Source organism: Mustela erminea, chromosome 5 (genome assembly GCF_009829155.1).
Source record: "Mustela erminea isolate mMusErm1 chromosome 5, mMusErm1.Pri, whole genome shotgun sequence".
Lineage (NCBI taxonomy): Eukaryota > Metazoa > Chordata > Mammalia > Carnivora > Mustelidae > Mustela > Mustela erminea.
Genome location: NC_045618.1, coordinates 52703036 through 52728361, shown reverse-complemented (window position 1 = coordinate 52728361; position 25326 = coordinate 52703036). Strand labels below are relative to the sequence as shown.

General features: G+C 39.3%; 1 protein-coding gene across 1 annotated transcript in view; it reads left to right on the top strand.

The window, feature by feature from the left end:
• The window catches only part of LOC116590103 (olfactory receptor 11H6-like), a 30531-nt gene extending 5711 nt beyond the window's left edge, over nucleotides 1–24820 (top strand). The window contains exon 2 of the mRNA XM_032341765.1: nucleotides 23841–24820. Coding sequence (XP_032197656.1) covers nucleotides 23841–24820 — 980 coding nt within the window. The remainder of the gene's footprint in view (nucleotides 1–23840) is intronic.
• Nucleotides 24821–25326: the final 506 nt, after the last annotated feature.

The following is a 25326-nucleotide window of genomic DNA, read 5'->3' as shown; positions in this document are numbered from 1 at the left end:
TGCCGTCAGGGTGCACCCTGGAACCCTTCTGAGCAATCAGGATTCCCCACCCTAATGAGAGAAAAAAGAAAAGAAAAAGAAAAAAAAAAGAGAGAGAGAGACAGGAAAGAAAGGGAAGATGAAAGAGAAGGTTCACCACAAATGGGCCCCAAGGTAAGATTTATGAGGTATACAAACAAAAACAGACAAACAAAAAGACTGATAAACGTATATGACAAGAGGGGGGAGGAGTCAAGATGGCGGAGAAGTAGCAGGCTGAGACTACTTCAGCTAGCCGGAGATCAGCTAGATAGCGTATCTAAAGATTGCAAACACCTGAAAATCCATCGGCAGATCGAAGAGAAGAAGAACAGCAATTCTGGAAACAGAAAAACAACCACTTTCTGAAAGGTAGGACCGGCAGAGAAGTGAATCCAAAGCGATGGGAAGATAGACCCCGGGGGTAGGGGCCGGCTCCCGGCAAGCGGCGGAGCAACAGCGCACAAAATCAGGACTTTAAAAAGTCTGTTCCGCTGAGGGACATTGCTCCAGAGGCTAAACTGGGGCGAAGCCCGCGCGGGGTCAGCGTGGCCTCAGGTCCCGCAGGGTCACAGAAGGATCGGGGGTGTCTGAGTGTCGCAGAGCTTGCGGGTATTGGAACGGGAAAGCCGGCTACAGAGACAGAGCCGATAGTATGCTCACAGCTCCGTGTTACCTTGAACCGGTCGCAGGCTCGGTGAGCTCGGAGCGCGGCCAGAGGTCAGGCAGACGGGAGTAACTGGGCGCTGTTATCTGAGGGCGCACTGAGGAGTGGGGCCCAGGGCTCTCGGCTCCTCCGGGCCAGAGACCAGGAGGCCGCCATTTGTATTCCCATTCTCTGGAACTCTACGGAAAGTGCTCAGGGAACAAAAGCTCCTGAAAGCAAACCCAAGCGGATTACTCACACCGGCCCCTGATAAGGGCCGTGTAATTCTGCCTGGGGCAAAGACACTTGAGAATCACTACAACAGGCCCCTCCCCCAGAAGATCAACAAGATATCCTGCCCAGACCAAGTTCACCTACCAAGGAGTGTGGTTTCAATACCAAGGAGAGCAGCAGAATTCCATAGGAAGAGAAAGCAAAGCACGGAAATCATGGCTTTTTCCCTGTGATGTTTTTTTAGTCTTGCAGTTAATTTAACTTTTTTCTTTTTCATTTTTTGTTTTTTTTCTCACCATCTGGTTAATTTTTTTTTAACTTTTACCTTTTTCATTTTTAACGTTTCTTAACTAGTTTATCTAATATATATATTTTTTCTTTTTTATATTTTTCTTTTTTTTTTTCTTTTTTAAATTCTTTTCTTTTCTTTTTTTTTCTTTTTTCCTTTTTTAACCTCTTTTTATCCCGTTTCTCCACCCTCACGATTGGGATCTCTTCTAATTTGGTTAAAGCATATTTTCCTGGGGTTGTTGCCACCCATTTAGTATTTTACTTGCTCCTTCATATACTCTTATCTGGACAAAATGACAAGACGGAAAAATTCAACACAAAAAAAAGAACAAGAGGCAGTACCGAAGGCTAGGGACCTAATCAATACAGACATTGGTAATATGTCAGATCTAGAGTTCAGAATGACAATTCTCAAGGTTCTAGCCGGGCTCGAAAAAGGCATGGAAGATATTAGAGAAACCCTCTCGAGAGATATAAAAGCCCTTTCTGGAGAAATAAAAGAACTAAAATCTAACCAAGTTGAAATAAAAAAAGCTATTAATGAAGTGCAATCAAAAATGGAGGCTCTCACTGCTAGGATCAATGAGGCAGAAGAAAGAATTAGTGATATAGAAGACCAAATGACAGAGAATAAAGAAGCTGAGCAAAAGAGGGACAAACAGCTACTGGACCATGAGGGGAGAATTCGAGAGATAAGTGACACCATAAGACGAAACAACATTAGAATAATTGGGATTCCAGAAGAAGAAGAAAGAGAGAGGGGAGCAGAAGGTATACTGGAGAGAATTATTGGGGAGAATTTCCCCAATATGGCAAAGGGAACAAGCATCAAAATTCAGGAGGTTCAGAGAACGCCCCTCAAAATCAATAAGAATAGGCCCACACCCCGTCACCTAATAGTAAAATTTACAAGTCTCAGTGACAAAGAGAAAATCCTGAAAGCAGCCCGGGAAAAGAAGTCTGTAACATACAATGGTAAAAATATTAGATTGGTAGCTGACTTATCCACAGAGACCTGGTAGGCCAGAAAGAGCTGGCATGATATTTTCAGAGCACTAAACGAGAAAAACATGCAGCCAAGAATACTATCTCCAGGTAGGCTATCATTGAAAATAGAAGGAGAGATTAAAAGCTTCCAGGACAAACAAAAACTGAAAGAATTTGCAAACACCAAACCAGATCTACAGGAAATATTGAAAGGGACCCTCTAAGCAAAGAGAGAGCCTACAAGTGGTAGATCAGAAAGGAACAGAGACCATATACAGTAACAGTCACCTTACAGGCAATACAATGGCACTAAATTCATATCTCTCAATAGTTACCCTGAATGTTAATGGGCTAAATGCCCCTGTCAAAAGACACAGGGTATCAGAATGGATAAAAAAACAAAACCCATCTATATGTTGCCTCCAGGAAACTCATTTTAAGCCCGAAGACACCTCCAGATTTAAAGTGAGGGGGTGGAAAAGAATTTACCATGCTAATGGACATCAGAAGAAAGCAAGAGTGGCAATCCTTATATCAGATCAATTAGATTTTAAGCCAAAGACTATAATAAGAGATGAGGAAGGACACTATATCATACTCAAAGGGTCTGTCCAACAAGAAGATTTAACAATTTTAAATATCTATGCCCCCAATGACAGAGCAGCCAACTATATAAACCAATTAATAACAAAATCAAAGAAACACATCAACAATAATACAATAATAGTAGGGGACTTTAACACTCCCCTCAATGAAATGGACAGATCATCCAAGCAAAAGATCAGCAAGGAAATTAAGGCCTTAAACGACACACTGGACCAGATGGACATCACAGATGTTTTCAGAACATTTCATCCCAAAGCCACAGAATACACATTCTTCTCTAGTGCACATGGAATATTCTCCAGAATAGATCACATCCTCGGTCCTAAATCAGGACTCAACCGGTATCAAAAGATTGGGATCATTCCCTGCATATTTTCAGACCACAATGCTCTAAAGCTAGAACTCAACCACAAAAGCAAGTTTGGAAAGAACCCAAATACATGGAGACTAAACAGCATCCTTCTAAAGAATGAATGGGTCAACCAGGAAATTAAAGAAGAATTGAAAAAATCATGGAAACAAATGATAATGAAAATACAATGGTTCAAAATCTGTGGGACACAACAAAGGCAGTCCTGAGAGGAAAATATATAGCGGTACAAGCCTTTCTCAAGAAACAAGAAAGGTCTCAGGTACACAACCTAACCCTACACCTAAAGGAGCTGGAGAAAGAACAAGAAAGAAACCCTAAGCCCAGCAGGAGAAGAGAAATCATAAAGATCAGAGCAGAAATCAATGAAATAGAAACCAAAAAAAACAATAGAACAAATCAACGAAACTAGGAGCTGGTTCTTTGAAAGAATTAATAAAATTGATAAACCCCTGGCCCGACTTATCAAAAAGAAAAGAGAAAGGACCCAAATAAATAAAATCATGAATGAAAGAGGAGAGATCACAACTAACACCAAAGAAATACAAACTATTATAAGAACATACTATGAGCAACTCTACGCCAATAAATTTGACAATCTGGAAGAAATGGATGCAATCCTCAAACATATAAACTACCACAACTGAACCAGGAAGAAATAGAAAGCCTGAACAGACCCATAACCAGTAAGGAGATTGAAACAGTCATTAAATATCTCCAAACAAACAAAAGCCCAGGGCCAGACGGCTTCCCAGGGGAATTCTACCAAACATTTAAAGAAGAACTAATTCCTATTCTCCTGAAACTGTTCCAAAAAATAGAAATGGAAGGAAAACTTCCAAACTCATTTTATGAGGCCAGCATCACCTTGATCCCAAAACCAGACAAGGATCCCATCAAAAAAGAGAGCTATAGACCAATATCCTTGATGAACCCAGATGCGAAAATACTCAACAAAATACTAGCCAATAGGATTCAACAGTACATTAAAAAGATTATTCACCACGACCAAGTGGGATTTATTCCAGGGCTGCAAGGTTGGTTCAACATCCGCAAATCAGTCAATGTGATACAACACATCAATAAAAGAAAGAACAAGAACCATATGATACTCTCAATAGATGCTGAAAAAGCATTTGACAAAGTACAGCATCCCTTCCTGATCAAAACTCTCCAAAGTGTAGGGATAGAGGGCACATACCTCAATATCATCAAAGCCATCTATGAGAAATCCACCGCAAATATCATTCTCAATGGAGAAAAACTGAAAGCTTTTCCGCTAAGGTCAGGAACACGGCAGGGATGTCCATTATCACCACTGCTATTCAACATAGTACTAGAGGTCCTAGCCTCAGCAATCAGACAACAAAAGGAAATTAAAGGCATCCAAATCGGCAAAGAAGAAGTCAAATTATCACTCTTCGCAGATGATATGATACTATATGTGGAAAACCCAAAAGACTCCACTCCAAAACTGCTAGAACTTATACAGGAATTCAGTAAAGTGTCAGGATATAAAATCAATGCACAGAAATCAGTTGCATTTCTCTACACCAACAGCAAGACAGAAGAAAGAGAAATTAAGGAGTCAATCCCATTTACAATTGCACCCCAAATCATAAGATACCTAGGAATAAACCTAACCAAAGAGGCACAGAATCTATACTCAGAAAACTATAAAGTACTCATGAAAGAAATTGAGGAAGACACAAAGAAATGGAAAAATGTTCCATGCTCCTGGATTGGAAGAATAAATATTGTGAAAATGTCTATGCTACCTAAAGCAATCTACACATTTAATGCAATTCCTATCAAAGTACCATCCATCTTTTTCAAAGAAATGGAACAAATAATTCTAAAATTTATATGGAACCAGAAAAGACCTCGAATAGCCAAAGGGATATTGAAAAAGAAAACCAACGTTGGTGGCATCACAATTCCGAACTTCAAGCTCTATTACAAAGCTGTCATCATCAAGACAGCATGGTACTGACACAAAAACAGACACATAGATCAATGGAACAGAATAGAGAGCCCAGAAATAGACCCTCAACTCTACAGTCAACTAATCTTCGACAAAGCAGGAAAGAATGTCCAATGGAAAAGAGACAGCCTCTTCAATAAATGGTGCTGGGAAAATTGGACAGCCACATGCAGAAAAATGAAATTGGACCATTTCCTTACACCACACACAAAAATAGACTCAAAATGTATGAAGGACCTCAATGTGAGAAAGGAATCCATCAAAATCCTTGAGGAGAACACAGGCAGCAACCTCTTCGACCTCAGCCACAGCAACATCTTCCTAGGAACAACGCCAAAGGCAAGGGAAGCAAGGGCAAAAATGAACTATTGGGGGGGAGGAGTCAAGATGGCGGAGAAGTAGCAGGCTGAGATTGCTTCAGCTAGCCGGAGATCAGCTAGATAGCTTATCTAAAGATTGCAAACACCTGAAAATCCATCGGCAGATCGAAGAGAAGAAGAACAGCAATTCTGGAAATAGAAAAACAACCACTTTCTGAAAGGTAGGACCGGCAGAGAAGTGAATCCAAAGCGACGGGAAGATAGACCCCGGGGGGAGGGGCCGGCTGCCGGCAAGCGGCGGAGCAACGGTGCACAAAATCAGGACTTTTAAAAGTCTGTTCCGCTGAGGGACATTGCTCCAGAGGCTAAACCGGGGCAAAGCCCGCGCGGGTTCAGCGTGGCCTCAGGTCCCGCAGGGTCACAGAAGGATCAGGGGTGTCTGAGTGTCGCAGAGCTTGCGGGTATTGGAACGGGAAAGCCGGCTACAGAGACAGAGCCGACAGTAAGCTCACAGCTCGGTGTTACCTTGAACCGGTCGCAGGCTCGGAGAGCTCGGAGCGCGGCCGGAGGTCAGGCAGACGGGAGTAACTGGGCGCTGTTCTCTGAGGGCGCACTGAGGAGTGCGGCCCTGGGCTCTTGGCTCCTCCGGGCCGGAGACCAGGAGGCCGCCATTTGTATTCCCGTCCTCCGGAACTCTACGGAAAGCGCTCAGGGAACAAAAGCTCCTGAAAGCAAACCCGAGCAGATTACTCAGCCCGGCCCCGGGTAAGGGCAGTGTAATTCCGCCTGGGGCAAAGACACTTGAGAATCACTACAACAGGCCCCTTCCCCAGAAGATCAACAAGAAATCCAGCCGAGACCAAGTTCACCTACCAAGGAGTGCGGTTTCAATACCAAGGAGAGCAGCAGAATTCCAGAGGAGGAGAAAGCCAAGCACGGAACTCATGGCTTTTTCCCTGTGATTTTTTTTTAGTCTTGCAGTTAATTTAATTTTTTTTTTTCATTTTTTGTTTTTTTTTTTTTTCTCGCCTTCGGGTAAAATTTTTTTTTTTTTTAACTGTTACCTTTTTCTTTTTTAACGATTTTTTACTAGTTTATCTAATATATATATTTTTTCTTTTTTACATTTTTCTTAGGTGTTTTCCTTTTTTTTTTTTTAAATTCTTTTCTTTTTTTTTTTTTTTTATTTTTTCTTTTTTTTTTCTTTCTTCCTTTTTGAACCTCTTTTTATCCCCTTTCTCCCCCCTCACGATTTTGGATCTCTTCTAATTTGGTTAAAGCATATTTTCCTGGGGTTGTTGCCACCCTTTTAGTATTTTACTTGCCCCTTCATATACTCTTATCTGGACAAAATGACAAGACGGAAAAATTCAATACAAAAAAAAGAACAAGAGGCAGTACCGAAGGATAGGGACCTAATCAATACAGACATTGGTAATATGTCAGATCTAGAGTTCAGAATGACAATTATCAAGGTTCTAGCCCGGCTCAAAAAAGGCATGGAAGATATTAGAGAAACCCTCTCGAGATATATAAAAGCCCTTTTTGGAGAAATAAAAGAACTAAAATCTAACCACGTTGAAATCAAAAAAGCTATTAATGAAGTGCAATCAAAAATGGAGGCTCTCACTGCTAGGATCAATGAGGCAGAAGAAAGAATTAGTGATATAGAAGACCAAATGACAGAGAATAAAGAAGCTGAGCAAAAGAGGGACAAACAGCTACTGGACCACGAGGGGAGAATTCGAGAGATAAGTGACACCATAAGACGAAACAACATTAGAATAATTGGGATTCCAGAAGAAGAAGAAAGAGAGAGGGGAGCAGAAGGTATACTGGAGAGAATTATTGGGGAGAATTTCCCCAATATGGCAAAGGGAACAAGCATCAAAATTCAGGAGGTTCAGAGAACGCCCCTCAAAATCAATAGGAATAGGCCCACACCCCGTCACCTAATAGTAAAATTTACAAGTCTCAGTGACAAAGAGAAAATCCTGAAAGCAGCCCGGGAAAAGAAGTCTGTAACATACAATGGTAAAAATATTAGATTGGCAGCTGACTTATCCACAGAGACCTGGCAGGCCAGAAAGAGCTGGCATGATATTTTCAGAGCACTAAACGAGAAAAACATGCAGCCAAGAATACTATCTCCAGGTAGGCTATCATTGAAAATAGAAGGAGAGATTAAAAGCTTCCAGGACAAACAAAAACTGAAAGAATTTGCAAATACCAAACCAACTCTACAGGAAATCTTGAAAGGGGTCCTCTAAGCAAAGAGAGAGCCTACAAGTGGTAGATCAGAAAGGAACAGCGACCATATACAGTAACAGTCAACTTACAGGCAATACAATGGCACTAAATTCATATCTCTCAATAGTTACCCTGAATGTTAATGGGCTAAATGCCCCTGTCAAAAGACACAGGGTATCAGAATGGATAAAAAAACAAAACCCATCTATATGTTGCCTCCAAGAAACTTATTTTAAGCCCGAAGACACCTCCAGATTTAAAGTGAGGGGGTGGAAAAGAATTTACCATGCTAATGGACATCAGAAGAAAGCAGGAGTGGCAATCCTTATATCAGATCAATTAGATTTTAAGCCAAAGACTATAATAAGAGATGAGGAAGGACACTATATCATACTCAAAGGGTCTGTCCAACAAGGAGATTTAACAATTTTAAATATCTATGCTCCCAACGTGGGAGCAGCCAACTATATAAACCAATTAATAACAAAATCAAAGAAACACATCAACAATAATACAATAATAGTAGGGGACTTTAACACTCCCCTCACTGAAATGGACAGATCATCCAAGCAAAAGATCAGCAAGGAAATAAAGGCCTTAAACGACACACTGGACCAGATGGACATCACAGATATATTCAGAATATTTCATCCCAAAGCAACAGAATACACATTCTTCTCTAGTGCACATGGAACATTCTCCAGAATAGATCACATCCTCGGTCCTAAATCAGGACTCAACCGGTATCAAAAGATTGGGATCATTCCCTGCATATTTTCAGACCACAATGCTCTAAAGCTAGAACTCAACCACAAGAGGAAGTTTGGAAAGAACCCAAATACATGGAGACTAAACAGCATCCTTCTAAAGAATGAATGGGTCAACCGGGAAATTAAAGAAGAATTGAAAAAAATCATGGAAACAAATGATAATGAAAATACAATGGTTCAAAATCTGTGGGACACAACAAAGGCAGTCCTGAGAGGAAAATATATAGCGGTACAAGCCTTTCTCAAGAAACAAGAAAGGTCTCAGGTACACAACCTAACCCTACACTTAAAGGAGCTGGAGAAAAAACAAGAAAGAAACCCTAAGCCCAGCAGGAGAAGAGAAATCATAAAGATCAGAGCAGAAATCAATGAAATAGAAACCAAAAAAACAATAGAACAAATCAACGAAACTAGGAGCTGGTTCTTTGAAAGAATTAATAAAATTGATAAACCCCTGACCCGACTTATCAAAAAGAAAAGAGAAAGGACCCAAATAAATAAAATCATGAATGAAAGAGGAGAGATCACAACTAACACCAAAGAAATACAAACTATTATAAGAACATACTATGAGCAACTCTACGCCAATAAATTTGACAATCTGGAAGAAATGGATGCATTCCTAGAAACATATAAACTACCACAACTGAACCAGGAAGAAATAGAAAGCCTGAACAGACCCATAACCAGTAAGGAGATTGAAACAGTCATTAAAAATCTCCAAACAAACAAAAGCCCAGGGCCAGACGGCTTCCCGGGGGAATTCTACCAAACATTTAAAGAAGAACTAATTCCTATTCTCCTGAAACTGTTCCAAAAAATAGAAATGGAAGGAAAACTTCCAAACTCATTTTATGAGGCCAGCATCACCTTGATCCTAAAACCAGACAAGGATCCCACCAAAAAAGAGAGCTATAGACCGATATCCTTGATGAACACAGATGCGAAAATACTCAACAAAATACTAGCCAATAGGATTCAACAGTACATTAAAAAGATTATTCACCACGACCAAGTGGGATTTATTCCAGGGCTGCAAGGTTGGTTCAACATCCGCAAATCAGTCAATGTGATACAACACATCAATAAAAGAAAGAACAAGAACCATATGATACTCTCAATAGATGCTGAAAAAGCATTTGACAAAGTACAGCATCCCTTCCTGATCAAAACTCTTCAAAGTGTAGGGATAGAGGGCACATACCTCAATATCATCAAAGCCATCTAAGAAAAACCCACCGCAAATATCATTCTCAATGGAGAAAAACTGAAAGCTTTTCCACTAAGGTCAGGAACACGGCAGGGATGTCCATTATCACCACTGCTATTCAACATAGTACTAGAGGTCCTAGCCTCAGCAATCAGACAACAAAAGGAAATTAAAGGCATCCAAATCGGCAAAGAAGAAGTCAAATTATCACTCTTCGCAGATGATATGATACTATATGTGGAAAACCCAAAAGACTCCACTCCAAAACTGCTAGAATTTATACAGGAATTCAGTAAAGTGTCAGGATATAAAATCAATGCACAGAAATCAGTTGCATTTCTCTACACCAACAGCAAGACAGAAGAAAGAGAAATTAAGGAGTCAATCCCATTTACAATTGCACCCAAAACCATAAGATACCTAGGAATAAACCTAACCAAAGAGACACAGAATCTATACTCAGAAAACTATAAAGTACTCATGAAAGAAATTGACAATCTGGAAGAAATGGGCCTTTCACAAAGAAATGGAAAAATGTTCCATGCTCCTGGATTGGAAGAATAAATATTGTGAAAATGTCTATGCTACCTAAAGCAATCTACACATTTAATGCAATTCCTATCAAAGTACCATCCATCTTTTTCAAAGAAATGGAACAAATAATGCTAAAATTTATATGGAACCAGAAAAGACCTCGAATAGCCAAAGGGATATTGAAAAAGAAAGCCAACGTTGGTGGCATCACAATTCCGGACTTCAAGCTCTATTACAAAGCTGTCGTCATCAAGACAGCATGGTACTGGCACAAAAACAGACACATAGATCAATGGAACAGAATAGAGAGCCCAGAAATAGACCCTCAACTCTATGGTCAACTAATCTTCGACAAAGCAGGAAAGAATGTCCAATGGCAAAAAGACAGCCTCTTCAATAAATGGTGCTGGGAAAATTGGACAGCCACATGCAGAAAAATGAAATTGGACCATTTCCTTACACCACACACAAAAATAGACTCAAAATGGATGAAGGACCTCAATGTGAGAAAGGAATCCATCAAAATCCTTGAGGAGAACACAGGCAGCAACCTCTTTGACCTCAACCGCAGCAACATCTTCCTAGGAACAACGCAAAAGGCAAGGGAAGCAAGGGCAAAAATGAACTATTGGGATTTCATCAAGATCAAAAGCTTTTGCACAGCAAAGGAAACAGTTAACAAAATCAAAAGACAACTGACAGAATGGGAGAAGATATTTGCAAATGACATATCAGATAAAGGACTAGTGTCCAGAATCTATAAAGAACTTAGCAAACTCAACACCCAAAGAACAAATAATCCAATCAAGAAATGGGCAGAGGACATGAACAGACATTTCTGCAAAGAAGACATCCAGATGGCCAACAGACACATGAAAAAGTGCTCCATATCACTCGGCATCAGGGAAATACAAATCAAAACCACAATGAGATATCACCTCACACCAGTCAGAATGGCTAAAATAAACAAGTGTTGGTGGGAATGCAAGCTGGTGCAGCCACTCTGGAAAACAGCATGGAGGTTCCTCAAAATGTTGAAAATAGAACTGCCCTATGACCCAGCAATTGCACTATTGGGTATTTACCCTAAGGATACAAACGTAGTGATCCAAAGGGGCACATGCACCCGAATGTTTATAGCAGCAATGTCCACAATAGCCAAACTATGGAAAGAACCTAGATGTCCATCAACAGATGAATGGATCAAGAAGATGTGGTATATATACACAATGGAATACTATGCAGCCATCAAAAGAAATGAAATCTTGCCATTTGCGACAACATGGATGGAACTAGAGCGTATCATGCTTAGCGAAATAAGTCAAGCAGAGAAAGACAACTATCATATGATCTCCCTGATATGAGGAAGTGGTGATGCAACATGGGTGCTTAAGTGGGTAGGAGAAGAATCAATGAAACAAGATGGGATTGGGAGGGAGACAAACCAGAAGTGACTCTTAATCTCACAAAACAAACTGAGGTTTGCTGTGGGGAGGGGGTTTGGGAGAAGGGGGTGGGATTATGGACATTGGGGAGGGTATGTGCTTTGGTGAGTGCTGTGAAGTGTGTAAACCTGGTGATTCACAGACCTGTACCCCTGGGGATAGAGTATTATGCCTCCATCAGAAAGGATGAATACCCAACTTTTGTAGCAACATGGACGGGACTGGAAGAGATTATGCTGAGTGAAATCAGTCAAGCAGAGAGAGTCAATTATCATATGGTTTCACTTATTTGTGGAGCATAACAAATAGCATGGAGGACATGGGGACTTAGAGTGGAGAAGGGAGTTGGGGGAAATTGGAAGGGGAGGTGAACCATGATAGACTATGGACTCTGAAAAACAAGCTGAGGGTTTTGAAGGGACGGGGGGTGGGAGGTTGGGGTACCAGGTGGTGGGTATTATAGAGGGCACGGATTGCATGGAGCACGGGGTGTGGTGCAAAATTAATGAATACTGTAATGCTGGAAATAAAAAAAAATTAATTAAAAAAAATGAACTATTGGGATTTCATCAAGATCAAAAGCTTTTGCACAGCAAAGGAAACAGTTAACAAAATCAAAAGACAACTGACAGAATGGGAGAAGATATTTGCAAATGACATATCAGATAAAGGACTAGTGTCCAGAATCTATAAAGAACTTAGCAAACTCAACACCCAAAGAACAAATAATCCAATCAAGAAATGGGCAGAGGACATGAACAGACATTTCTGCAAAGAAGACATCCAGATGGCCAACAGACACATGAAAAAGTGCTCCATATCACTCGGCATCAGGGAAATACAAATCAAAACCACAATGAGATATCACCTCACACCAGTCAGAATGGCTAAAATAAACAAGTCAGGAAATGACAGATGCTGGCGAGGATGCGGAGAAAGGGGAACCCTCCTACACTGTTGGTGGGAATGCAAGCTGGTGCAGCCACTCTGGAAAACAGCATGGAGGTTCCTCAAAATGTTGAAAATAGAACTGCCCTATGACCCAGCAATTGCACTATTGGGTATTTACCCTAAGGATACAAACGTAGTGATCCAAAGGGGCACATGCACCCGAATGTTTATAGCAGCAATGTCCACAATAGCCAAACTATGGAAAGAACCTAGATGTCCATCAACAGATGAATGGATCAAGAAGATGTGGTATATATACACAATGGAATACTATGCAGCCATCAAAAGAAATGAAATCTTGCCATTTGCGACAACATGGATGGAACTAGAGCGTATCATGCTTAGCGAAATAAGTCAAGCAGAGAAAGACAACTATCATATGATCTCCCTGATATGAGGAAGTGGTGATGCAACATGGGTGCTTAAGTGGGTAGGAGAAGAATCAATGAAACAAGATGGGATTGGGAGGGAGACAAACCAGAAGTGACTCTTAATCTCACAAAACAAACTGAGGTTTGCTGTGGGGAGGGGGTTTGGGAGAAGGGGGTGGGATTATGGACATTGGGGAGGGTATGTGCTTTGGTGAGTGCTGTGAAGTGTGTAAACCTGGTGATTCACAGACCTGTACCCCTGGGGATAGAGTATTATGCCTCCATCAGAAAGGATGAATACCCAACTTTTGTAGCAACATGGACGGGACTGGAAGAGATTATGCTGAGTGAAATAAGTCAAGCAGAGAGAGTCAATTATCATATGGTTTCACTTATTTGTGGAGCATAACAAATAGCATGGAGGACATGGGGACTTAGAGTGGAGAAGGGAGTTGGGGGAAATTGGAAGGGGAGGTGAACCATGATAGACTATGGACTCTGAAAAACAAGCTGAGGGTTTTGAAGGGACGGGGGGTGGGAGGTTGGGGTACCAGGTGGTGGGTATTATAGAGGGCACGGATTGCATGGAGCACGGGGTGTGGTGCAAAATTAATGAATACTGTAATGCTGGAAATAAAAAAAAAATTAATTAAAAAAAAATGAACTATTGGGATTTCATCAAGATCAAAAGCTTTTGCACAGAAAGGAAACAGTTAACAAAATCAAAAGACAACTGACAGAATGGGAGAAGATATTTGAAAATGACATATCAGATAAAGGACTAGTGTCCAGAATCTATAAAGAACTTAGCAAACTCAACACCCAAAGAACAAATAATCCAATCAAGAAATGGGCAGAGGACATGAACAGACATTTCTGCAAAGAAGACATCCAGATGGCCAACAGACACATGAAAAAGTGCTCCATATCACTCGGCATCAGGGAAATACAAATCAAAACCACAATGAGATATCACCTCACACCAGTTAGAATGGCTAAAATAAACAAGTCAAGAAATGACAGATGCTGGCGAGGATGCGGAGAAAGGGGAACCCTCCTACACTGTTGGTGGGAATGCAAGCTGGTGCAGCCACTCTGGAAAACAGCATGGAGGTTCCTCAAAATGTTGAAAATAGAACTGCCCTATGACCCAGCAATTGCACTATTGGGTATTTACCCTAAAGATACAAACGTAGTGATCCAAAGGGGCACGTGCACCCGAATGTTTATAGCAGCGATGTCCACAATAGCCAAACTATGGAAAGAACCTAGATGTCCATCAACAGATGAATGGATCAAGAAGATGTGGTATATATACACAATGGAATACTATGCAGCCATCAAAAGAAATGAAATCTTGCCATTTGCGACAACATGGATGGAACTAGAGCGTATCATGCTTAGCGAAATAAGTCAAGCAGAGAAAGACAACTATCATATGATCTCCCTGATATGAGGAAGTGATGATGCAACATGGGGGCTTAAGTGGGTAGGAGAAGAATCAATGAAACAAGATGGGATTGGGAGGGAGACAAACCAGAAGTGACTCTTAATCTCACAAAACAAACTGAGGTTTGCTGTGGGGAGGAGGTTTGGGAGAAGGGGGTGGGATTATGGACATTGGGGAGGGTATGTGCTTTGGTGAGTGCTGTGAAGTGTGTAAACCTGGTGATTCACAGACCTGTACCCCTGGGGATAAAAATATATGTTTATAAAAAATAAAAAATTTGAAAAAAAAAGTATATGACAAGAGAAAAAATATATATACATATGCAAATAAAGGAAGAACCTCATCAAAAAGAACCCCAAGTGTAAGATTTATATACTATCAGGACAAACACAAAAACATAGAAGCAGTGGTGGAAAAAAAAGATGGGAGAGTGGTTATAAATTCTCAGTGTAGGCGAGGAACGTTGTTTTGATTCTTCCTGGATGTATCTTGATATCTTTGATGAAGGATTCAACTTCCCTAAGATAAAGCGGTATAAAAATTGGTTTACCTATAGGGGTAGTATTGATTGGGGAAAGGGGACTACTTTGAAGTTTAACTCTATGTGAATATTAGAAAATAAAAATAAAAAAGCAACAAACTAGACTAAGCTAAACTAATATTAAAAAAAAGAGAAATTCAAAAAATAGAAATGCAAAAGAAAAACACAGGTGTATATATCAAAAAGTTCAGGTTAGAAGGTTATTATGGAATTTGATGTACTGGACAGCTTGCTGTGTTGGTAAATAGGTTAAAAAATTATCTATATTAAAAAAAATCAACCAGAATAGTGGGAACAAATTAAAAATAAAGTTTATCCTATGAAGTAGTGGTAGTCGTTCTCTTTTTTTTTCTCCTGGCTGGCTTTCTGGGGGAGGGGCTGGCTACGTGGTTTTTCAGTCAATGATGTTCTCTGAGTTAAGTCCTCCTGCCCCCCGAAGGGTTGGGCTCTGAGGAAACCGGTTTTTTCAGACTTTTGTTCTCTGGAGGTTTTTATGTTTGTTCACATTTTTTTTTTCCTCTCACCTTGACTGCTTTTGATGGTTTTTGTAGGTTTAGAGGAAAGCAAACTGCACCCTGACCTCCCTCTCAGAGAGAAGCCTCTGTCTGTTCTTCTGTGGGTGTTGCAGAGCCCATATAAATTTGCCCTTGGCTGCTGGCAGAGCAGGTTCCAAGTCGCGGTCCCTGGGGATGCAGGATCTTCTGCTTGTACCCCAAAGCACGGCAGCTGTGGCTGTCTGGGCAGCTCCAGACCCTCAAAGAGGTTCCAAGCAGGGATTGCACTTAGATTTTCCCATTGGCCCAGGCTGGGAGTGCCTGGTCTTTCTGGGTCTAAGATCGCCTGACTTGCACGCACCTCTTTCAGCGGATGCTGTGGGTCGTGTGTGTGTCTCAGGCTCTGAGAACGGGGCGCAGGTCCTAAAGCACAAGGCAGGGCATTCACGCACCTCTCTCAGGGGAGAGTATGGGGCACTCGTCTTAGGCTCTGAAACAATGGCGTGGGTCAAAGAGCGCTGGCTGGGCCTTTGTACCTCTCTCAGGGGAGGATGAGGGGCATGTGCATCTAGGGCTCTGTAGCAGGGCTCACACATTCTGCCATCTGGCATGGCTCCCATCCCCTCACAGGAGCCAGACCCCACGCAATCTCGGGCTCGCTGGCGGCTCAGGGACCAAGGCCTGGTTTCTCCACCACACTCTCTCTGGCTCAGCTCCAGGGGAGGCTCTCCGGGGACCAGGGACTTAAGCCCCTGTCCCTAGCCACCCCAATTCCCACAATCCCCCCCCCCGTGATCCTTTGCTCTTTTGTAGTGCTTTCAACCAGTCTCTAAGTTAATGCTGGTCCCCAAACGCAGGGCACTTTCACTCGTATTAGGGGTATTACTTTCCAACAGGTCACCTCTGGTGACTCCCTCCCCCTTTTGTTTATCTTCTGATATCAGTCTGTCGTTCCCACACCGCTTTACCTGCCCACTGGCGTCTTCTGCCCCTATAGAGATCCAGATGTGTATAATTCTCATCTCAGGCTGATTTCGTGGGTGATCGGAATTCTTTGGTAGGTAATCAGCTCACTTTAGGGTGCAGGTTGAAAAGGCGCCTCCTCCTACTTCCCTGCCATCTTGTCCCCCCCTATAGGTTTTCTTTAGAAATGGCACATTTATAGGACACCTGTGTGGTTTAGTCAGTTAAGCATCTTCCTTCAGCTCACGTCATGAGATCAAGTCCCACATGAGGCTCTTTGCTCAGCAGGGAGCCTGCCTTTCCCTCTGCCTGCTGCTCCCTCCCCCTGGTTATACACTCATGCTTGTTCTGATGAAAAAGAAATAAAGTCTTTAAAAAAAAGTTATATTTAAATTTGTCATACACTACATTGGACAAACCAAGTTACATTGGCTAGCGTAACATTTGTGAGACATGGATATATAATCCTTTTACAGGAAGGACAGTGAATCACTTGAAACAGCAACTCTCTTTACTATTGTGGCCATTCTTGTTTGTACTTGGTTTTAATTGGAATGCTTCACATTTTATTATTATAGAATGTTTCAGCCATTTATTTCTGGTGCAGAGATTCTTTACCAAGTAGAGAAATTTTCTTCTATCTCTGGTTTATTATGAAGTCTATCAAAAATGGTGTTTAATTTTATCATTACTTTTACTTTTTCTACCATTAGTAAGATGTTCCTATATTTTTCTATCAGTCAATGATTTTAAAAAGTTATGTTTATATATTATATTTGCATATGATGTAAATGAGGTAATATTAAATATCTCTTAAAGGACTAACCTCTATTTGATCATATTCTATTATTTGGAAATACTCTATTCAAGATATGTGTTAATATTAGATTTAAAATCTTCATAGCTCCAATTATTATACCAAAGGTCTCAAAAACTTGGGGATCATTACATAAATTTTGTTTATTCATAAAATGTTGATGCTATACTATGGAGCCATTAAAAGGCATTAGCAAAGTACTTAACTAAAGAGAAATTTCCATAAATGTCTTTCTTATTTTAAAAAATTTACTCATGGGCGCCTGGGTGGCTCAGAGGGTTAAGCCTCTGCGTTCTGCTCAGGTCATGATCTCAGGGTCCTGAGATCCAGTCCCACATCGGGCTCTCTGCTCAGCAGGGAGCCTGCTTCCCCTTCTCTCTCTACCTGCCTCTCTGCCTGCTTGTGATCGCTCTGTCAAATAAATAAATACGATCTTAAAAAAAAAAAAAAAAAGAGAGAAATTTAGTCATTGTTAAAGAATGCATCTCAGTGTTTGTGATTGTGGTGAGCTTGGGGTGGGACAAACAAATTGAAGTTAAGATGATAAATAGTCTGAAACAAAAGAAGAGAATTTTTTTTTTTTTCCAGCATAACAGTATTCATTATTATAGCATGGAGGACATGGGGACTTAGAGAAAAGAAGAGAATTTTTAATGTGCTTAAGTGCACAGGCTCCTAATCTCTGTGTTAACCTATATTCCACAGTCTTTTCTCTAAGATTGGAAAGAGGTCTCATTGCCAGAATCACAACTTTTTCTTTATCCTCAGAGAGAAGGTTACTTCTACCACAGTTAAACAGCAAACTTATACCTGCCCAAATCATTTTATGTGTTTATATTTCTCTTGTTATTCCAAATAAAAAAATCTGTGAATTAAAGTAGGAAACGTGTTTGAATTTGAAACAAATTCCAGCATGCTGAATGAGAAAATGGAGCCATTGTTTTATAAATTCCCTCTCTAGAGAGCCACTCCCCAAAGATGATCCTCAAAGAAAGTAAATGGGCTTCCTATTTCAGTTGCTCATTTTGTTCTGTGTAGATCATGAGACTATGATTCTCTTTTCAACTGTCAAGTTTCCTGTTGCTTTGTCAGTTTATGTAAGCAAGAGAAATATAAGACGGCAAGCCTGAAGAGGCCCATGACTGCTTTTGTAATGTTCTCCTAAAAAGGTCTGCAGTTCTGTGAACACCCGCAGTAGTGCATGGAACACTATTATATTTGTTCTTTTTCTGAGATCTGAGACTAGAGTTTTCATTGTGATATAGAAGATGGTGTTCAACCATACAGATTTCTATGATACCCATCTTGTATCTACAGGTAAGGTAAAGCTCACATGACTCCAAGCCCCTCTATGTCCCCCCTTCCACCCATTCCTAGTTTTATATTCCACCACTTAAATATGAATTATGAAAATAGTTTTTCTTCAGAATTAAAGCCAGGCATTTTTTTTAGAGCTTATAAGCAAATGTTACTTCAAAAATGTATTAGAACTCTTAAAGTAGTTTGCTAGTTTCCCATTTGTATTGCTCTGTGTAGGAGTTGGGGTCTGTAGGTAGAGAAAATTCCAGTAAATGAATGTGTTTCCAGTAAGTGACTATTTTCTTCAATGAAACTCAAGTGATATATTGCCTATTGCCCTGTTAATTTCTGTTATTTTTAGAGGATAAGAAAGAAGGACATTTTAGTTATGTTTTGCAGAATTTGAGGATTAGCCTCTCTGAGCACAGTGAACATTGACATAGCTTTATGAATGATACATATTTGACTTTAATGTCTAGTAAGTAATTTGCCTTTTCTATGCCTTGTTCAATGATGTTTTCTAATTGGTAGCACAATATTCTACTTTCAAGATATCTGTATTTTTTCTATTCTTTATTTTTAAGTTTTGGTGCTCACATTCCTGTCCTTATTTCAATCTGCAAAAAATTTTTTTTTATATGTTAAAGATGAGGATTTTTATGAATATCTTTAAAATTTATTTCCCTTTGAGGGACATCTAGGTGACTCAGTGGGTTAAACAACTGCCCTGGGCTCAGGTCAAGATCCCAGGGTTCTGGGATCCAGCCCCGAATCAGGCTCCCTGCTCAGTGGGGGGCCTCCTTCTCCCTCTGTCTCTTTGCCTGCCACTCTGCCTACCTGTGTGCTCTCTCTCTCTGACAAATAAATAAAATCTTTAAAAAATTCCTTTTGAAGAAAGACAGTATTTTACATATCATTTTTTCAACTTGAAAATGTTTATAAAAACCCATCCTCTCTTGTTTCATAAATATATGTAATAGGTATGTGAATATATGTGTGTCCATATATAAAATGAAATAGATTTAACTTTCATACATATTCAGCTACACTGGAGAAAGAGTTTATAAAAAGAGAAGGTAAATAAAAAGTTGGGGGAGGAGGCAAGAGAAAGAAGAACTTGATTGGCTAGAAGGCTAGACTCCCGGCAGTTGTTTTATGAAATCTGGAGATGTATCACATGTGAATAAATTATAGACATGGAAAGAATTGCAAGGTATTCAAACATACATACACACATGCATACATATACTCGTAATAGAAAAAAGCCAAACGAAACAATGAGAAATAGGTAGACACTAAGATGTTTAGAGACATTTCTACACACATAAAGAGATAGTAGAATAAATGAAGAAAAACATGAAGAGGTAAAACCCGAAGTTGATGGCAGAAGTAATAGATTATTGAGGGTTTACATGGGCTACAATTTTGTAACACTGTGTTACATATGAAATCCAGGGCCTCAGTCTGGGTTCTTATCTGTGATTACTTTGGAATTTAGATGAAATTACTGTTTTAGAAAAATTCTTCCTAAGTATGAGTCTGTTACTTTTCAAATTTCGAAGTTTGTTTTTAAGAAAAACCTTAAAATTATGTAATTCCTGGGGCACCTGGGTGGCTCAGTGGGTTAAAGCATCTGCCTTGAGCCCAGGGTCCTGGGATCAATCCCCACATCAGGCTCTCTGATCAGCAGGGAGCATGCTTCCCCCTCTCTTTCTGCCTGCCTCTCTGCCTACTTATGATTTCTGTCTGTCAAATAAATAAATAAAATATTTTAAAAAGTATATAATTCCTTTAAAGAGTATGAATATATGTGAATTCATGATTAAGACTTTAGTACTATGGATTAATTTATTTTTTTTCTTTATTTGCTCTTAATTTCCAAACTGTCCTATTTTATAGTTCATTTTTTTCCAACTTTATTGAGGTATAATTGACAAATAAAAATTGTATGTATTAAGGGTACAATGACATGATTTGATATGCATCATAAAATGATGGCCATAGTCAAACTAATTAACCAAACTAATTATCCATCACCTCCTGTAGTACTTTTACTTTGCTTCAGTTACAAGATGAGTGAGTTCTACAGATCTAATGTACAGCATGGTAGCAATAGTTAATAATAATAATTTGTATACTTGAAATCTGCTGTGTCTTCACAGCATTATTTACAGTTTAACATGCAAATATCTATGTAATTCCAAACCCAAACCAAACCAAAACAAAAAATATAAACTTTTCATTTTATTTATAGATAGTAGTAATTTTTGCAAAGTAAGTGGTTTTCAAACTTGTTGATTTTAGGACCCCTCCAATCTTAAAACTCATCAAATACCCCTAAGTAGTTTTGTTCATATGAGTTATAGCTATTCATATTTACCATTTAGAAATTAAAACAAAAAATAAAGTTTATACTAAACTCCTTTTAAAGTGGCAATAATAAAGTAATCACATTACCATAAATGTCAATTTAAAGATAATTGTTTTTGTCAGCATAAAAAATTAATGGAAAGTATTGTGTTTTTAAACATTTTTAATAAATTTCTTTAATGTTTACTTTAAGAGAAAACAGTAGGATGTTGTTTGGTTTTAATCACTAGACATTTGTTGTGAGATCGAACATTTTGGTAGGAGATCACCCATCATGCAGTCTAGAAAACTCCATTCAGTAATCAAGAAAAAATAAGAGTGAATAAAGCAAATGATATCTTAGCATTATTATGAAATTACTTTTGACCTTAATGCCCTGAAACATCTTCAGAGACCAACAGGAGTTCCTGACCATACTATGAGAACCACCATTTTCTAGACATCACTTTTGAGTCTTTGTCCTTTCCACATAAAACACCTGGGAGTTGAAGACTTACCCTCCATACCAATCATATGGTATTGAAGAACCTCACTGAATACTGCCCTTACTCTCTCATATTTAAATTAATGATGATTATAATGCTGACTGTTAGACAACCAACTTAAAGGAAGTATCCTCAGATAGTATTTGTTATTAGAACTGAAATTTTTTAAATGGCATTTCCTTCCTATAGGGAGGATTATGAATAGGAAACATTCACACTTTCCTAGGCTGTCTTTGTTGACAAAAATTCAATGACTGTGATCTCTTTGATTTTCTGTGCAGCATCATAAGTACTGAAATGCAGTGAACATTTAAAAAAAATTATATACATGTGATTTTTTTATTTTTCATTTTTTTAAATTTTTTTTTATATTTTCTTTTTATTTTTTTTTTTGCATTTTTAAATTTTTTATTTTTTATAAACATATATTTTTATCCCCAGAGGTACAGGTCTGTGAATCACCAGGTTTACACACTTCACAGCACTTACCAAAGCACATACCCTCCCCAATGTCCATAATCCCACCCCCTTCTCCCAAACCCCCTCCCCCAGCAACCCTCAGTTTGTTTTGTGAGATTAAGAGTCACTTATGGTTTGTCTCCCTCCCAATCCCATCTTGTTTCATTTATTCTTAAGTGGTAGGAGAAGAATATTTTTTATTTTTTTTTAAAGATTTATTTATTTATTTATTTGACCGAGAGAGAGAGAGAGATCACAGTAGGCAGAGAGGCAGGCAGAGAGAGAGAGAGGAAGGGAAGCAGGCTCCCCGCCGAGCAGAAAGCCCGATGCGGGACTTGATCCCAGGACCCTGAGAACATGACCTGAGCCGAAGGCAGCGGCTTAACCCACTCAGCCACCCAGGCGCCCCAACATGTGATTTTTTAAAAGATTTTATTTATTTATTTGACATACAGAGATCACAAGCAGACAGAGAAGCAGGCAGAGAGAGAGAAAGGGAAGCAGGCTCCCTGCTGAGCAGAGAGCCTGATGCGGGGCTCAATCCCAGAACCCTGGGATCATGACCCGAGCCAAAGGCAGAGGCTTTAACCCACTGAGTCATGCACGTAATATTACACTACATGTAATAATTTTAAGAGTGTATTTACTATTTTTACTGAAGGGAGCAATGGATATTTAAAACCTTTTATTTTTTCAGGTCTAATACTTTTATTTTTTTATTATGCCCAATTGGCCAACATATACTACATCATTAGTTTTTGATGGACTGTTCAACAACTCATCAGTTGCATGTAACACCCAGTGCTCATCACATCATGCACCCTCCTTGATGCACCCCCCAACCACCTCCCTTCTGTTACCCTCAGTTGCTTTCCCAGAGTCCAAAATCTCTCATGGTTTGTCCCCTCTCTGATTTCTTCCCATTCAGTTTTCCCTCCTTTCCCCTGTGGTCCTCTGCAGTATTCCTTATGTTCCATATATGAGTGAAACCATATGATAATTGTCTTTCTCTGTATGAATTATTTCACTTAGCATAATCTCCTCCAGTTCCATCCATGTCAGTGTAAATGATGGGTATTCATCCCTTCTGATGGCAGAGTAATATTCCATGGTATATATGGACCACATCTTCTTTATCCATTCATCTGTTGAAGGACAACTTGGCTCCTTCCAGTTTGTCTATTGTGGACATTGCTGCTATGAACATGGGGTACAGGTGCCCCTTCTTTTCACAACATCTGTATTTTGGGGTAAATATATAATAGTGCAATTACTGGGTTGTAGTGTAGCCTTATTTTTAACATATAAGGAATCTCCATACTGTTTTCCAGAGTGGCTATACCAGCTTGCATTTCTACCAACAGTGTAAGAACATTCCCCTTTCCCCACATCCATGCCAACACTTGTTGCTTCCTGTCAACTTTTTAATTTCTCATTTTAATGTTGACTTATAATCTATTCTAAAATAGATATGAGTGTTGCCCATAACCTAACAATAAAATTATTTATTAATTAATGAAACATTAATTATCTTGCATATAGTACTTAACAAATTGGATATTGTCTTCAAATCCACTTGACATATTTCTCTCACAAATAGAGCAAAGATTATGGAACATTATTATCTTAATATCTTTGTATGTTAAAAATGCTGAGTTATCTCTTAGCTGTATTAATTCAGTCTATTCATTAACTACTTGACCAAACTTTGTAGATATTTGAATATAGAATTGCTTTTGGTCAATACCAAAAATTTTGATTGTAACACTCAGGATGACAGGCAAGTATCTGTTCACTTTATCTTTGTTATATCTAGAATGGGACTATGAATAGTTAAAAATGATGAAGATATTTCTCCATGAGTTATAATATTATTTTATTGACATGCAGAGTAGTGTAATCATAATCAATATACTTGCCTTAATAAGTAATACTAAAAGGTCATTTATCTTATGGAAATTTGTTGTTTCTGCAGCATTACAAACAAATGAATATTCCAACATAAATAATTGCTCAAGCTCTGTGAGTGAATTCATTCTTTTGGGCTTCTCTTATACCGGTGAAATTCAGGTTTTCCTCTTTTCAGTCTTCTCTGGGACTTATATTCTGACACTAACTGGAAATCTATGCATTATCTGTGCTGTGAGGTGGGACCATCGACTGCAAACTCCAATGTACATCCTGCTGGCCAATTTTTCTTTTCTGGAGATCTGGTTTATCACCTCCACTGTCCCTAATATGCTGGCCAGCTTACTCTCTGAGACCAGCACCATCTCCTTCTATGGCTGCTTCCTCCAATCCTACTTCTTCTTCTCCATGGGTACCACTGAGACCTTCTTCTTGTCTGCCATGGCCTTTGACAGGTACCTTGCTATCTGCAGGCCCCTGCACTACCCCACTGTCATGACTGTTCAGCGCTGCATCAGAATAGGAGCTGGGTGCTGGGTGTGTGGCTTCCTATACTTCCTCTTGCCTATGAACCTCATCTCTCAACTCCCATTTTGTTGTTGCAAGAAGATTGATCACTTTCTTTGTGACCCAGATATCCTTATAAAACTGTCCTGTGTGCCAGCTCCTGCTACTGAGATCATCTGTGCCATCTATAACTCAGTCCTCATTTTCTCCACCTTCCTTTTTATTACCAGCTCCTACTTCCTGGTGATTAGAGCTGTGCTGAGGGTCCCCTCAGTAGAAGGTCAGCATAAGGCCTTCTCCACATGTGGCTCCCATCTGGCTGTGGTGTTCCTGTTCTATGGCTCTATCATGGTTGTATATGTAAGCCCAACAGCAGGCAATCCAGCTGAGATACAGAAGATTCTGAGTTTGTTCTATTCTGTTTTAACTCCTCTTTTCAACCCCTTGATCTATAGTTTCCGAAATAAGGAGATGAAGGTAGCTCTGAGAAAATTATTCAGGATTGTGAGATTTAGTCAGAGGCATGGAAGAAATCTTTGAAGTACTTTTGTTCATAACTGAAAAAAATGTATGTGAATAAATAATTAAAAGCCTGATATTCAGTTGTATAAATGGAATTAAGTATTTTGGGATTCAGGAATAATCATTGTAATGGAATTTTTATAAATGTAACTGTATCCATCTCTTCATTTTTGTAAGGAAAATTATTAATAGTAAAATCTTTCAAATTCAAATAAAGATAAAAAAAGTCACTAATCTTTCTGACCCTTAGATTTAATACTAGTTAAAATTTTGCTGGTAATATCACACACATTCATACATGCAGTCAATCTGACCTTATTGCTAAATTTTCTCAAATGAGTCAAAAGTTATGTATGCTGAATTTAGATGATGAACATTTTGTCATGTATCTATTAGCCATTTGTATGTCTTCTTTGGAGAAGTGTCAGTTTGTAGCTTCTGCCCATTTTTTGATGTGATTATCTGTTTTGTGTGTGTTGAGTTTGAGGAGTTCTTTATACATCCTGGATATCAGCCCTTTTTTT